Source organism: Aplidium turbinatum, chromosome 15 (assembly GCF_918807975.1).
Source record: "Aplidium turbinatum chromosome 15, kaAplTurb1.1, whole genome shotgun sequence".
NCBI classification, from domain to species: Eukaryota; Metazoa; Chordata; class Ascidiacea; order Aplousobranchia; family Polyclinidae; genus Aplidium; species Aplidium turbinatum.
Window position 1 is genome coordinate 1,915,398 of NC_137486.1, and position 12,556 is coordinate 1,927,953.

General features: G+C 37.3%; 2 protein-coding genes across 3 annotated transcripts in view; both read right to left on the minus strand.

Annotated features, from left to right (window-relative positions):
* Window positions 1–3,356, minus strand: part of LOC145784302 (uncharacterized) — a 30,679-nt gene extending 27,323 nt beyond the window's left edge. For both annotated transcript variants that reach the window (XM_082596093.1, XM_082596092.1), the window contains exon 1: window positions 3,235–3,356. In XM_082596093.1, coding sequence (XP_082452219.1) covers window positions 3,235–3,335 — 101 coding nt within the window. In that variant the 5' untranslated portion in view covers window positions 3,336–3,356. The remainder of the gene's footprint in view (window positions 1–3,234) is intronic.
* A 275-nt stretch (window positions 3,357–3,631) lies between these two features.
* On the minus strand, window positions 3,632–7,304 carry LOC145784672 (stabilin-2-like). The gene is made up of 6 exons (XM_082596540.1): window positions 7,284–7,304; window positions 6,803–7,012; window positions 6,547–6,677; window positions 5,514–5,668; window positions 4,572–4,770; window positions 3,632–3,860 (listed from the first exon to the last, which is right to left on the minus strand). The coding sequence occupies exons 1-6, from the start codon at window positions 7,302–7,304 to the stop codon at window positions 3,632–3,634; spliced, it is 945 nt and encodes a 314-aa protein (XP_082452666.1).
* Window positions 7,305–12,556: the final 5,252 nt, after the last annotated feature.

The following is a 12,556-nucleotide window of genomic DNA, read 5'->3' on the forward strand; positions in this document are numbered from 1 at the left end:
AAAATAATGAAACTGCCAGGATGTGCGATATAGCTTTGAGTTCTACAATACAGTAAATAACACAATGCGTTCTACTGGTGCAAACAGGTGGTCACTACTTGATCTAGCCCCCTGAAGAAGTCAGTCGTGTCTGATTGATAAAACGTCAAAATAGATCCAGATTATTACCTTACACATATAACACATCTTATGATATTTTAATTTGCACCAGTAGAACGTATCATGTTATTTAACTAAGTGCCTGATAAACAGCCTCATTCAATTTTCATCTTCGCGTTGTTACATTTATCTATTGTGATGAGATTGATGTCATGAGATGGGTAGGCCAACTCATTGTAGACAGACATCCGCGAAGTAGAGGTCACCGGCAGCTGATGTTGTAGGCTACTGTAGATCTTCAACCATGCAGAAGCGGATAACAGAGCTCGATTTTCTGGCTTTCTAGATAAAAAGAGAATTCCAACGTCCAAGGCTTTGCGAAACTTTCCTACGATAGATTTGTTGTGAATGGTGTCTCTTGACTTGGTTATTCCAAGGACACCTATGTGGGTCGGATGGAATGCAAAATTATTCAAAGATAACTTCCCAAAACAGAAGATCTCGTACCTTCTGCAGATCAACCGGTCTTCCATCAGGCTGGAAGTGGTTGCTGAAACAATGAGAAGATCTTTGCAAATAGCAGATAAATGCAAGCAAGAGTTCATGTGTGTCATATACGACCTGGTCACTACACAACTGTCTGCAGTCAATGACGTGTCTCCTGGAATTCCAAACTGAGCAAGAAAATGTCATTGTGCCATTTTTGTTGTGCTATTGTTCCAGTGCCATTTTTCTTGTGCAATTGTTTCCTAATATCAGTTAATCCATTTAGTGCAAGCTTTGATGTATCCTCTCTGTTCAATATTAGTACAGGAAAAGCAGTGGTTCCTGCCACTTTAAATCTCCTTATATTGTTCAACAAGCCAATACGCAGAAACAAAATCTGCAACTTAGGTTCTGAAGCTGCAGTTGTGAAAAACATAACCCACAAAGGCTAATTTTTTCAGTTCTGAATGGAACGCAATTCGATGGGAAGGCTTCTATGTTTAGCAGTAGATACCAAGGTAGACATGTGCCGCATCGATATGCGTGGTCCGGCGGTAGGCTAAATTTTTGTTCTAGAATGGGTGGATTATTTTATTGCGTAATTCTGTTGTGGTGTTTCCACGATTACTAGGGTGCATCAAAACCCCCCCTCATGAAAACAATTTCTCATGGCTGCATATTAAAATTGTACTATCCCTAGAAAAAATCAATGGTGAGAAATATTATAACTTTTGGATGAAAATTACTGAACCAAAATATTAAGAGTTTGGTGACCTACCTATTACCATCCATCAAAAAATGTTGTTTTTATTGTTGAATAATGTATTATAGTTTATAATGAGCTAGCATAGCAAATTTATTTTAAATTTCCATTACATTTACAATAGAAGTTATTGGGCTCTGAAAACGGCAAAAACTGCTATACGCTACCCCAACAAGTCAAAAATGGGGGTGGTATTCGAAATTCAAATGACCGCCACGGAGAAACCCTTTGAGATATTGATCTATAACTTGAAATTTTTTCGTTTGGTAACCTAAAGCATAGCATGACAACTTTTCAGCAAAATCTGAGAGGTATCGTATTCGAGATATCATCATATTTGTTGTTTTCATGTAGAATGACCCTATTTTTGATTTTTTCAAGGTCGATGTGGACCCGGTAGTTTTCATCCAAGTTTGGTAATATATTACACAATTAATTTTTTGTAAGGGTTGTACATTGTACAGCTTTAATATACAGCCATGACAGCTAGCCTATTACAAACGTAAGCTATTACAAACGTAAGGGCCCACTAGTAGATTTCGGGGTGGGGGGGAGGTGTAATATGGTGCTCACAAGGCCCTGGTAGCAGGCCTATCTCCCCACACGGTAAGCAGAGTGCTCAGCGGTGGTTTAAAAAGATCTTTGGTACGACCCGATGTGGAATCAAACTCACGTCGACTGATGCAAGGGCGAGCACTCAAACCACTAACCAATTGTGTTACTAAAATAAAATTTTATTCATGTTTCTTACATTACAAGGCCTTCTCACAGAAAGAAGTAGCAAGCGAAGTAAATCAGATCAATCCATTACAACATAAACCAGGGGTGTGCAACCTTTAACACAGGAGGGCCAGATATAAATAACTGGGTAAAACCACGGGCCGCACGTTTATTTAACATGTGATTTCTAGTAGTTGCAGTCACAAAAAATAGCTTCTTTTTGTTATTGATCTAAAGGCATTATTACAGGAGATCTCCTTGCTGAAATAATAAGTTAAGACGCATAAACTTCTGAAGAAATCTGTTATTCAAATTTATTGTCACCTGACTTTAAAATAATTCAGTGAGAAATTTGCAGCTGGCTTCTTTTCCCGACAACTCTTTCCAAATTTGCTTTAATGGAAGTTCTCGCAATTAGGAGTCCATATTCCAAGTGTTCGTCTGTCAGAACCGATCGATAAGGACATTTCATGACGCCCATTTTAGAAAAAAATTGTTTGCACCAATACGTTGAGCCAAAAAGAGCCATTTATGAAGCCATAATTTTTTTTGGAATGCAGAAAGTTATCTGCGTTGAGATATCTTCTATGAAAACCGCCAAGATTCATTTTCAAATACTTTGCTCAGAAATCCCTGCTTTTACGTTCAAATCAGTCTTTTCTCGGAGGTTGCCGTAGGTGCCGACCCCTGCCTTACGTTGTTATTACACAAAAAGGGAAAACAAATAACAGTAAACTCAGTATTTTTAGTTTGTGCGGATGAAATTTTTGCGAAATAAAAAACTGTGTTTTAAAAGTTCAAAACCACCGGTTCAAAGGCTGTGTCTTGTTTTAATCTGTTTTGCTCTGATGCGGTTTGCAGAGGATCAAAATTTGTGGTAGCCTTGTCCAAGCCTCGGACAGCTTTTGTTGTATCGTTGATTACTTCTCCACCGGGAGGAATTTTGTTTTTTCAAAATTTCTGCCACTCTGATGTAATATTTATCGAAGATGGTTCAGTTTTGTAGAAGGGGTGTCAAAGATTAAGAAATCTCCAAGAATACAAAAATTTGAAATAAGACCAAACAACATTCTAATTTGCACACTATACTCTATATTATAGAGTTAGTCTATATAGTATAATTTTCAATTTGTGAAAACTAAAACTTAAAACCAAAATAAACGCACCTAGCTCTGTAGTGGCAGCCTCCATTGTTATCTAAGCACGCATTTATTCCTTCACAAAGATACCCGTTCCCTCTGTAGCCATGATGACAAGCACATTCCATTTGGCCAGGACCAGTGAATATGCAATCTGCGTTGGCATGGCAACCGCTATAGGCGGACTGGCATGGGTTTATTGGATCGCATATGGTGCCATCTCCTGAAAAGTGAGCTGTTTATGCTTGAGTGGTTTTCGTCTTTTCGATCGTCAGTTTTGATTATGTGTATGGCCTGAGATGTGAATAAAAATAGCTACCCCCAAAAAGTATTAAGCAAGTCAAAGATAGGCCTACGATTTGACCAAACCTGCGAAATCACTGCGAAAACATATATTTGGCGGTAAATTAATGAAATCTCTAAACTACTTGAGTGCAGCTACTATCGATTGCAGCTTCAGACAAAATTGTTGCTCGTATGTGGTCGGTAACCAACCTGTGTAAAACCCTGTACATTGGCATGAATAGTTTCCTTTACCGAGGTACCAGCACTCAGCATTGACGTCACAATCTGCCGCGTTATCTGAGTCCACGCAAGGATTGAACTCGACGCAATCAATGCCGCTCCCTTGATATCCAGCGTCGCACTCGCATCTGGGTGTGTGAGTCACAAAGCAAGTATTATAACATTTGCAGTAAACATTTCCCTGTATAACAATTGGTTTAACTAAATGTGTCACTTGGACAATGAGCAAAATTAAACTATTAGTCAGTAACGTAGTCGATCCCAATCATTTATGATTACAGGTAGGCTGCGCAAATAGGCTATGCGCCCTTCAATTTTTCGTGATATTTATTTTAAGTAGCGGTAACCAAAACGACAGTAAGTTATAAATGTCGGTGGTGAACAAAGTTTGGAAACATGGTAAGTGTAGCCGAGATTGGTACAATGCCAACGAAAATGAATGGAATTAATAGTGACTCTGCAACTCGGGCTGGGTTTTACCAGTCTGGCACATTACAAAGACCCTGGTTGTGATTTATATTATTTTAAATATATATATATATAACCGTCTTAATACAGAAATCATTTGCGACTGAGAGATTTCCAGCAGTCGCTCTCGCAACCTAAGCATGTTGTCAAGAATCAAATGTTTCCTTTTCTCTTCTGTTACCGTAGCTCGGGATAAAAAAATTCAGCTTGACACGCACGAAAAATAACAGAAAATCTCACATTTGCTCTCAACCTACGAATGTTTTTAAGAATTAGACTTTTTAATGCTCATAATTTAATTACAAGTCAAGTCACGAGTAACAGTTTTGTAGTCGCTCATGACTGGAATGTAACACCACTTGGGTGTTCACCTTTCAAAGCCACCATTGCTGTTTGTTGACACATTGCTGACACAAGTGGCATGCTGGTGGCAGATTATACTTTCCGGTCCACACTGATAAACTCTCCTGTCGCAGTTTTCACCTGCCCACCCTGGGTCACATGTCCTGGTCAGACACACGCCTCGGGAGGTGATGCTTGCATCGCAGGAACCGTGAACGCAGGTGCAATCTGAAAGCGTGACGTGTTTAGAAAAGCTCCTAAAACGTAACGCACAAAATTAAGTTTTTCATTAAATGTTGAAAGACAATTGAAGTGTGTAGATAGGATAGTGTCTGCGATCGATTTGAAGTGACCAGCGGGAATGTTTTCATTGCAAGTGTTCAGCTCTTTTGTAGCTTATTTGTCCCACAACTAAAAACGACATCAAAAGAAAATTACTAAAACCTTTTTCTCAAAACTACATCTGGTTAAGCACTTTTAAAAGTAAACATTTCGATGAGAAAACTATGAAGATGGAGCTCATTTGTAAAAGCAACGTCCAACGTCTCTATTATGCGTCACCAGAGTAAAAGTTTAAAAGCAACGAAATTCCAATAAAAAGTAGAAGCACAGGAAGCGTGAAGTGTTAATGCAACTGCTGACAAACCTGTGACTCCTTCTCGGGGTGTAAGTGCTGCCAGTAAATTTAAAAACACTTTTATTTATCGCATTCTACACCAGGCAGTGAGATGAATACCTTAACATGTTCAGTACCTCAGTAGAATTTGTAGTTTATGTAAACTTTTCACAGTGCTTCCTGAAATACTTATCAAATCTGGCACGGTAACAATATTATATCAAGATGAATTTAATTGTCGTTTGAGCTTTTGTTTACAGAACTTTTGAAAGAGCTGTTACCGCCAATGTAGGCTACCTGTTTTTACTATCATAAATATCTACGCACTGATGTAACACATCAACTGTGCCCTTACTTTGAATACAATCTTTTCCAAAAAGAAGGGTTGAGTTGCATATGGAGCAATCCTCCCCAGTGAAACCGTTCTCGCATTCACACCTTCCACTGCCCATCTTACCGTCAACACAAATCCCATTGTCGTTGCAAGGACGATGAGTGGGACCTGGGCAACTTTCAACAAAACAAATTCGTCAATGAAAAAAACTGAATGTGTTCTGTTATATGTTAACCTGGTAAAGGTTGAGTCATCTGCCAGGTATGAGCAGTCGTGGCAAGATTATGTTTTAACAAGCTACCCAACTATTTATTTAAGTCAACATGCCCTACCTCAGTATAAGGAAAATATAATAAAAAGCTTATAGTCCTAACAGAGTTGCATTATGAATACAACAAAACAAACCGACTCCTTTGTCAAAGTTTTCTTTGCGTGATCACACGTTACAATAAAAAATCGCTGTAAAATTAAGATTAAACCCAAAATAAACAAATAGTATTATCTTAACAAGAACGGGATGCATTGTGATTAGAACCTATTCAATCAACTCGTACAAGGTTTAAAGGTAATTATTACTTTTTCAGCTGAAATTTAGGGCATTTCTTGTACGTTCCTTGTTGTGCTTGTGTCCACATAACATTCAGATGCAAAAGCAATAAAGAAATTAAGACTTGCAGTATCTGGTTTTACAAAGTGCGCAAATGAAGATCACATTCTAAATTATTTGTCCTTCGTGACAATCTTCATTTGAATTCTTTAACATTGTTCGTAGTAGATTAAAGTTTTTTCTAGTTCGACACACAAATTCACAACCCCCTGCTCTCCACAGAAATTTGAAATGGACTGGACAAAGCTGCAAACATGTCACAGTATCTTGCAGCAGGAAGGTCGTAGTTTCGCACTCTTGGTTGAAACGTATCGCCCCTCGGAAAACCAACAATGCAAATGACCCTTTATTGGCTTCAAAATTTAGTAGATACAAAACGCAGCCTGCACGTTGCTGACTTCGATAAAAAAAAAACGGTGTCACTTAATGAAACTAATTGATCCGCACCTCCAACAATCTGGTCCGAAAAAACCATCACAGCATACACGTGATGTCACGTTGCTTCTGCACATGTAGCGGCACCCCAATCGCTGGCCGAACGCGTTGTCGCCACTAGTAGTGGTATAGATACAGCTGGTCTAAAAAATTAGGTTTATATCAAGCCTGATGAAAAAATCAAAGATTAAAAATCCCTTCAATTGTTCACTCACAAAGAAAGCGAAACTTTTACCATCAAGCGAATCGACTCAAAACTTCAACTAACCGGATGTGGTTGAACTACATTAACCAGTTCATCACCAGGAGAGCAACGACGCTCTGTGCGGGTGCAATCCCCACACGGGCCATACGCGTTCACGATCGTCGTTGTTAGACACACGTTCTTCACCATCAGCAGTATTGAGTCAGGGATAAGAAGTTTGTCGATCAAATAGATGTAACTTCCACTTTTTATAGGAATCTCGGATATTAAAACCTACAATCAATAAAATTATCAAACGTTGACATTGATCAAACACTGACACATTGTACTAAATCAGCAAATGCGTAGCCTATATTTCAAGGTGCATAAAGTTTTTTCATGTACAAAAATTAACATGTTCAGTTTTTGTAGGTATGTTTTGTTAATCAAATTTGTTCGTACAAATTTGAATTTTTACCCATGTTGAAAATCCTTATTGATTAATAGAACTTGGATTATTACTCAGTTTTTCACAGTGCTTGCTTTTAACCCTATTCAGACTGACGAGTGGACGGGTTCCGTCCATAACTACAGTAATACTTTCATCGATAACATAAAACCTACTGGCTCAAATTAGCTGAAGTTTTATGATTTTTCCTAAAAAATATTTATCTTTGGTTTAGTAATAAAATGACATTTTTGTGTGGTATAGTTTTTTTAGTTATCAGCAGTTTTTGACACCCTACTCCCAAAATTGTCCGTAAAATCAGTAAAGCATTAATCAGCGTGAAATTGAAGAGGGATTAATAGGGATTTACTCCACCGCTGGATTTTACGTCAGCAGTTGTCAGAAGAAAGTAGGTCATGTCAAGAAAGTATGACTGGACCGTACGTGTCTCCAACGAACAAATTACCGATTTCAAGGAGATTATGGCGGAGACATCACACAAATTTAAGAAAAAATTGACCATTTTTAGCAAAAAAGCAATAACAAAAACTGGTAAAGTATGTGTGTCCACTTTGTCCAAATTTTAACCAGTTTGTCAATAACTTTGCGAAAAAAGCAACCTCGTAACGTTTTTATATCTAAAGATATTGAAAAATGAAAATGTGGATGGAATAAGTCCACACGTCAGGCCATTCGCTTCAAAAAACAGCTTGGTCCGAATAAGGTTAAACTGAAATATTTCAAAAGATTTATCAAACCCCAAAAATCAGTTTCGTTAAAATGATTCTGAAGTGGTCTTATTTTTTAATAAAATAGACAGCATAACAGTACTACAAAAAGTTGAGAGGCCGTTTTCTTGAGCCCAAGATGTTATTTTTGGGTTTTTAAATCCTCTAGTATCGAAAGCATCTTCTTGTTTGTTTAACAAATCCATTTTAATAAGGAATGTGAAATGAAGCAGCTGATGAACCATGGCTCTCACGACTTGGCTTTTCAGTTGACTAGCAACGAGCTGGTAGTAACGACATAAACGTTAACCTTGTCAAATCGTAAAGTTCTGTTCCGATGATTATTGAGATATCAATGACTTACTTCCTGAAAGTTAACAAGGAATGAGAAACCTGAAATTTTATAAAAAACCTACTTCAAAGCAACTGAGATTTAAAACGTTGCTGTTCCATAAATAGCTGTTGATGATCTGTAATAAGGAGGCGCATGGAAACCAACCCTCGTGTCTACTTCCCAGCATGTTATCAAGTGTCTGGCCTAACCACAAAGTAATAGCATAGCTTTTTACAAAATATATAAATAAGCAATGTTTTAAAACCAGTTTTTGTCAAGTTTTAGAAATATTAGAAATTGAACGATGGTGTTCATTTAGTAACATGATACATTATACTGGTGCAAACTGAGCTGAAGAGTGACTAAAATTGATTGATTTTAGAAGGAAGTTGACCAATAAAGCCTAAGATACTTGTCACGAGAATGGTGATTAAAAAGTGTCGCCAGATGTTTTTTTAAACTTTTAAACAAAAACGCTATTTTCTAGAAAAGGTGGGCATCCGCTACTTGAAAAGTAGCGCGTAATTGCTACCGCTGCATGCAAAACAAGCGGCGTTCCGCTACTTGCGAGCAGTTCAGTTCAGTTTATTGTTTTTCTGCTGGCAAACAAACAAAATATACAAAGCACAATACACACAAATAATTCGCGCAACAAGGATGGCAGTAAAAGATCAAAATGTCACTATACTTAGCTGCCACCCAAAAAGTGTAAACAAAACACCAAAACTTAGGAACACAATACCGGTGCTTATATAGTACATAACGGCGAAGTAACAAAAGCAAAGCAACATTAAACACAAAGACTATGTGCAAGGAGATAAACAAATGATATATTGTGAGAATGATACTGTACAAATTCTTTGAAAAACATTTATATTTAAATTTAAAAGTACTGTGAGATCTTTCTTTTATTTCTTTTGGTATTACATTCCATAGTAACACTCTATTGAAACATAGCATCTTTTTAACAAAGTTTGATGTTGCAGATGGTAAATAAAAACTAAAACTTATTCCTTTTGTTTTGACGGCTGCTATAATGGTGAACTTCATTTGCAAGAGCAAAGCAGCCAGCAAAGACTCGTGGCAGCATTTTCTACACACATATTTTGTACATGAACTTTGCAGTCTTTAATTTAATAATATCTTTAATTTTGAGCACATTAAATTTATGATAAAGAATAGTTGTATTTGTTGATCTTGGCAAAAATGGACACGATGGGACAAACTTGTTTTGTAACACTCAAATTGGAGCAACTAGTGTAGAGTTTGTCCTTCCCCAGTTCATAAACGATTATGGAATCTTGGATTGAAACAAAGCGTAATATAGAGTTTGTAGTATTGTTAATGGAGCAATGTATCTTTGGTTAAATGCTACACTACAGACCTTTGCAAGCTGCTTTTTAAGATTAATAATATGACTATTCCATTGCAATCTTTGATCTAAAGTTATACCAAGACAGTTTATACTTTTCTTCCTTTCAATACTTCAGCCATTGATTGACAAACTAGAATTTTCTGCTGCACTTTTTTTATTGCAGAGAATCATACAAGAAATTTTAGTATAACTTAATGACAGCTTATTGGATTTTATCCACACATCAATTTTTTCTATTTTGCTATTGACATTTTTTGAAGAGATGACAAGCATTTATCTGACATATGAAAGTTTAACCCATTAAAAGCCGCCACAAGTTCCCGTTGCTCTTTTTAGGAAATATTTCAGCCACAAAGTTGTATTGTCATAACTTTTGAATTAGTTTAAAAAAATTTGATCATTTTTGCTTTTTTGATGCATTTTTTGTTTGCCTTTTAAAAGGACACCGGCCACATAGTCAAATGTAAATCTCGCGATACCTTAACATAAGAAGGTGTTTGTTTCGGTAAAAATTTGTCAGATCTTTCTTGAAGGACGTTTCAAAGTTATTGTATGAACATATTATATTCACGGTAACCATCGGCGTAGCTAGTGGGGGGGGGGTGTCCCCCCCAGTTGGCAGTCTCCCCCTCGGTCGGAAGCTTGTGGCAGTAGAATATTTTTAAACGTTAACGAAAAAGCATAGTCAAAATTTTTTTTGAAATGGATTTGGCTCCTATTCTATTTGCTGGTTCCTACTTCACGCGTTCAGGGGTGCAAAATCATGGTCCGCCGCGGGCGGCACAAACCATAGCGATACGCCACGACAGTCGTCGGCTCCAGCTCGTGACCGAGCATTGGTTTTGTCATCAAATCGAATTTGGCTTTGGATGTGGATGTCATATATGGCTTTGGAGGCCAGTATATGATGGAAAAGACGTGGGCAAAAGTCACATTGTATGGGGGGTAAGGATTGTATGGAGGGATGGACGTGGTAGTTTTAACTTTTCTAGTGTTCGTTTTTCTTGGGCTTTTTGTATCCTTTTTTTTCGAAAATTTCCGTGCCTTCCTTAGATCTTTTGTTCCAGAGTAATCTGTCACTAGCAAGGTTTTCCCATGAATCCAGATCAATGTTTGCATGGTTGAGGGAGACTTTCAGCTGATCTTTGTATCTCATTCTTGGTCTTCTGGAGGGGGGAGTTTCCTGTCTCTAGTTGTCCCTCCTCGTTGTTCCTTCTCATGACATGTCCTGTCCAGCGAAGGCAGTGTTGCAATATGGTGGCTTCTGAACTGGGCAACCTAGCGCGATCAAGGATTGCATAGTTGGTGAGACAATCTTCCCAACGAGTGTCTAGCATTTGACCCAGTTTCCTCTGCTGAAAATTTTCAAGACGTTTGATGTAACGGCGGTATAATGTCCAGGTTTCACAAGCATAGAGAAGAGTGGATAGAACGACTGCCCGGAGGACCATAATTTTTGTGCGGATAAATATAGCATGGTTGTTGAAAACACGATGGTTAAGTCTTCCATAGGCACAATGTGCTGCTTTTACACGATGTTCAATATTCTTTGACAGTGTTACAAACAAGCAAAAAAATGTGGCCATGTGGCCGGTGTCCTTTTAAAAGGCAACAATAAATATAAAGCAAAATAAACAAATAAAAGAAGCAAAACCTTACACAAATTAGAGTGTAGTAGGAAGCACAATATTACAGAGTGTCAAACTATGAAGAAACATAATTCATATCTATTACCAATAGGCAATAAAACATGCATGTTCCTCCTCACTTCACTTTATCGGGCTCTTCTCATTTTTCAACAATTTTCAAACTTTCACAAAATTCAGAAAAAGTACGTTGTTCGCAAATATTTATCAACACCTTCCAAAACAGACCCTAAACAACTACTAGGCCTAGCAAGTCCAAAATGATTCAATCAAAATAAGATGATGCAATACTGATGCATTCAAAACGATGTCCTTTTAAAAGGACACCGGCCATGAATGGGTTAAATCATCAGTAAAGAATGTAGTTTAAAAAAAGAATGCAATTGGAAGATCATTCACATATAGAAGAAAAGCAAAGGACCTTGGATTGACCCCTGTGAGACACCACATTTAACAACATTGAAATTAGAGTTCTTACGGTTAATTTTTTTTACTCTGCATTCTATTTGTTAGATAAGATGTTAAAACTTTTAAAAGCTTGCCTCTGAAGCCATAATGTCATGTTTTTGTTAAAATTATGTCATGATAAACTGTATCGAAGGCTTTACTTAGATCAACAAAAACCGAGCATGTATATTTGTGATCATTCATGTTAGAAAGCAAATCGTCCTAATTTTTTACCAATAAAATACCAATCGATACAAAGCAACGTGCTACCAACCCCGCTACTCTGATCAAAAGTAGCGCGCCCTCTATGTACTGTACTTCTACACGCTACTTTTTATCTTAAGCTGACTATGAAAACCTCTGTTCAAGTACCTTTGAGAATTCAAATGGCCTTGAAAACAAATAATACCACGTTTCAGTGGGCAACCGCATTCGCTTAAACTTTAAAGTATCCTTTCAACGTTGTTGACACTTTCTTGGTAAATTTTTTTTTTTAATTCATCTGGGTAGCAGGTAGCGGAAGTAAGTCTGAAGAAAATTTAGCGCCTATCCGCTACAGTTACATAGAGAAAAAGTAGTGTTGCTTCTGCAGCTGCTACTCTAACAAAAATTTAGCGCCGCTACTGCTATCGCTATCTAAAAAGTAGCAGCATTACTGCCCACTTCTGTCTCAAAAGAGTGGTCGCCCAATATTTGTTTACTTAAAACTAACAAAAAAATAATATGAAAACTTTATATAATCATATTAGACTGATAAAACTAAGCAATCACACGGCATTTAAAATAATACATTAAAGTGAACATAAGCTATAAACTACGAACGTTTTCGGCCATACACATGTTACCCTTTTCAAGTAACA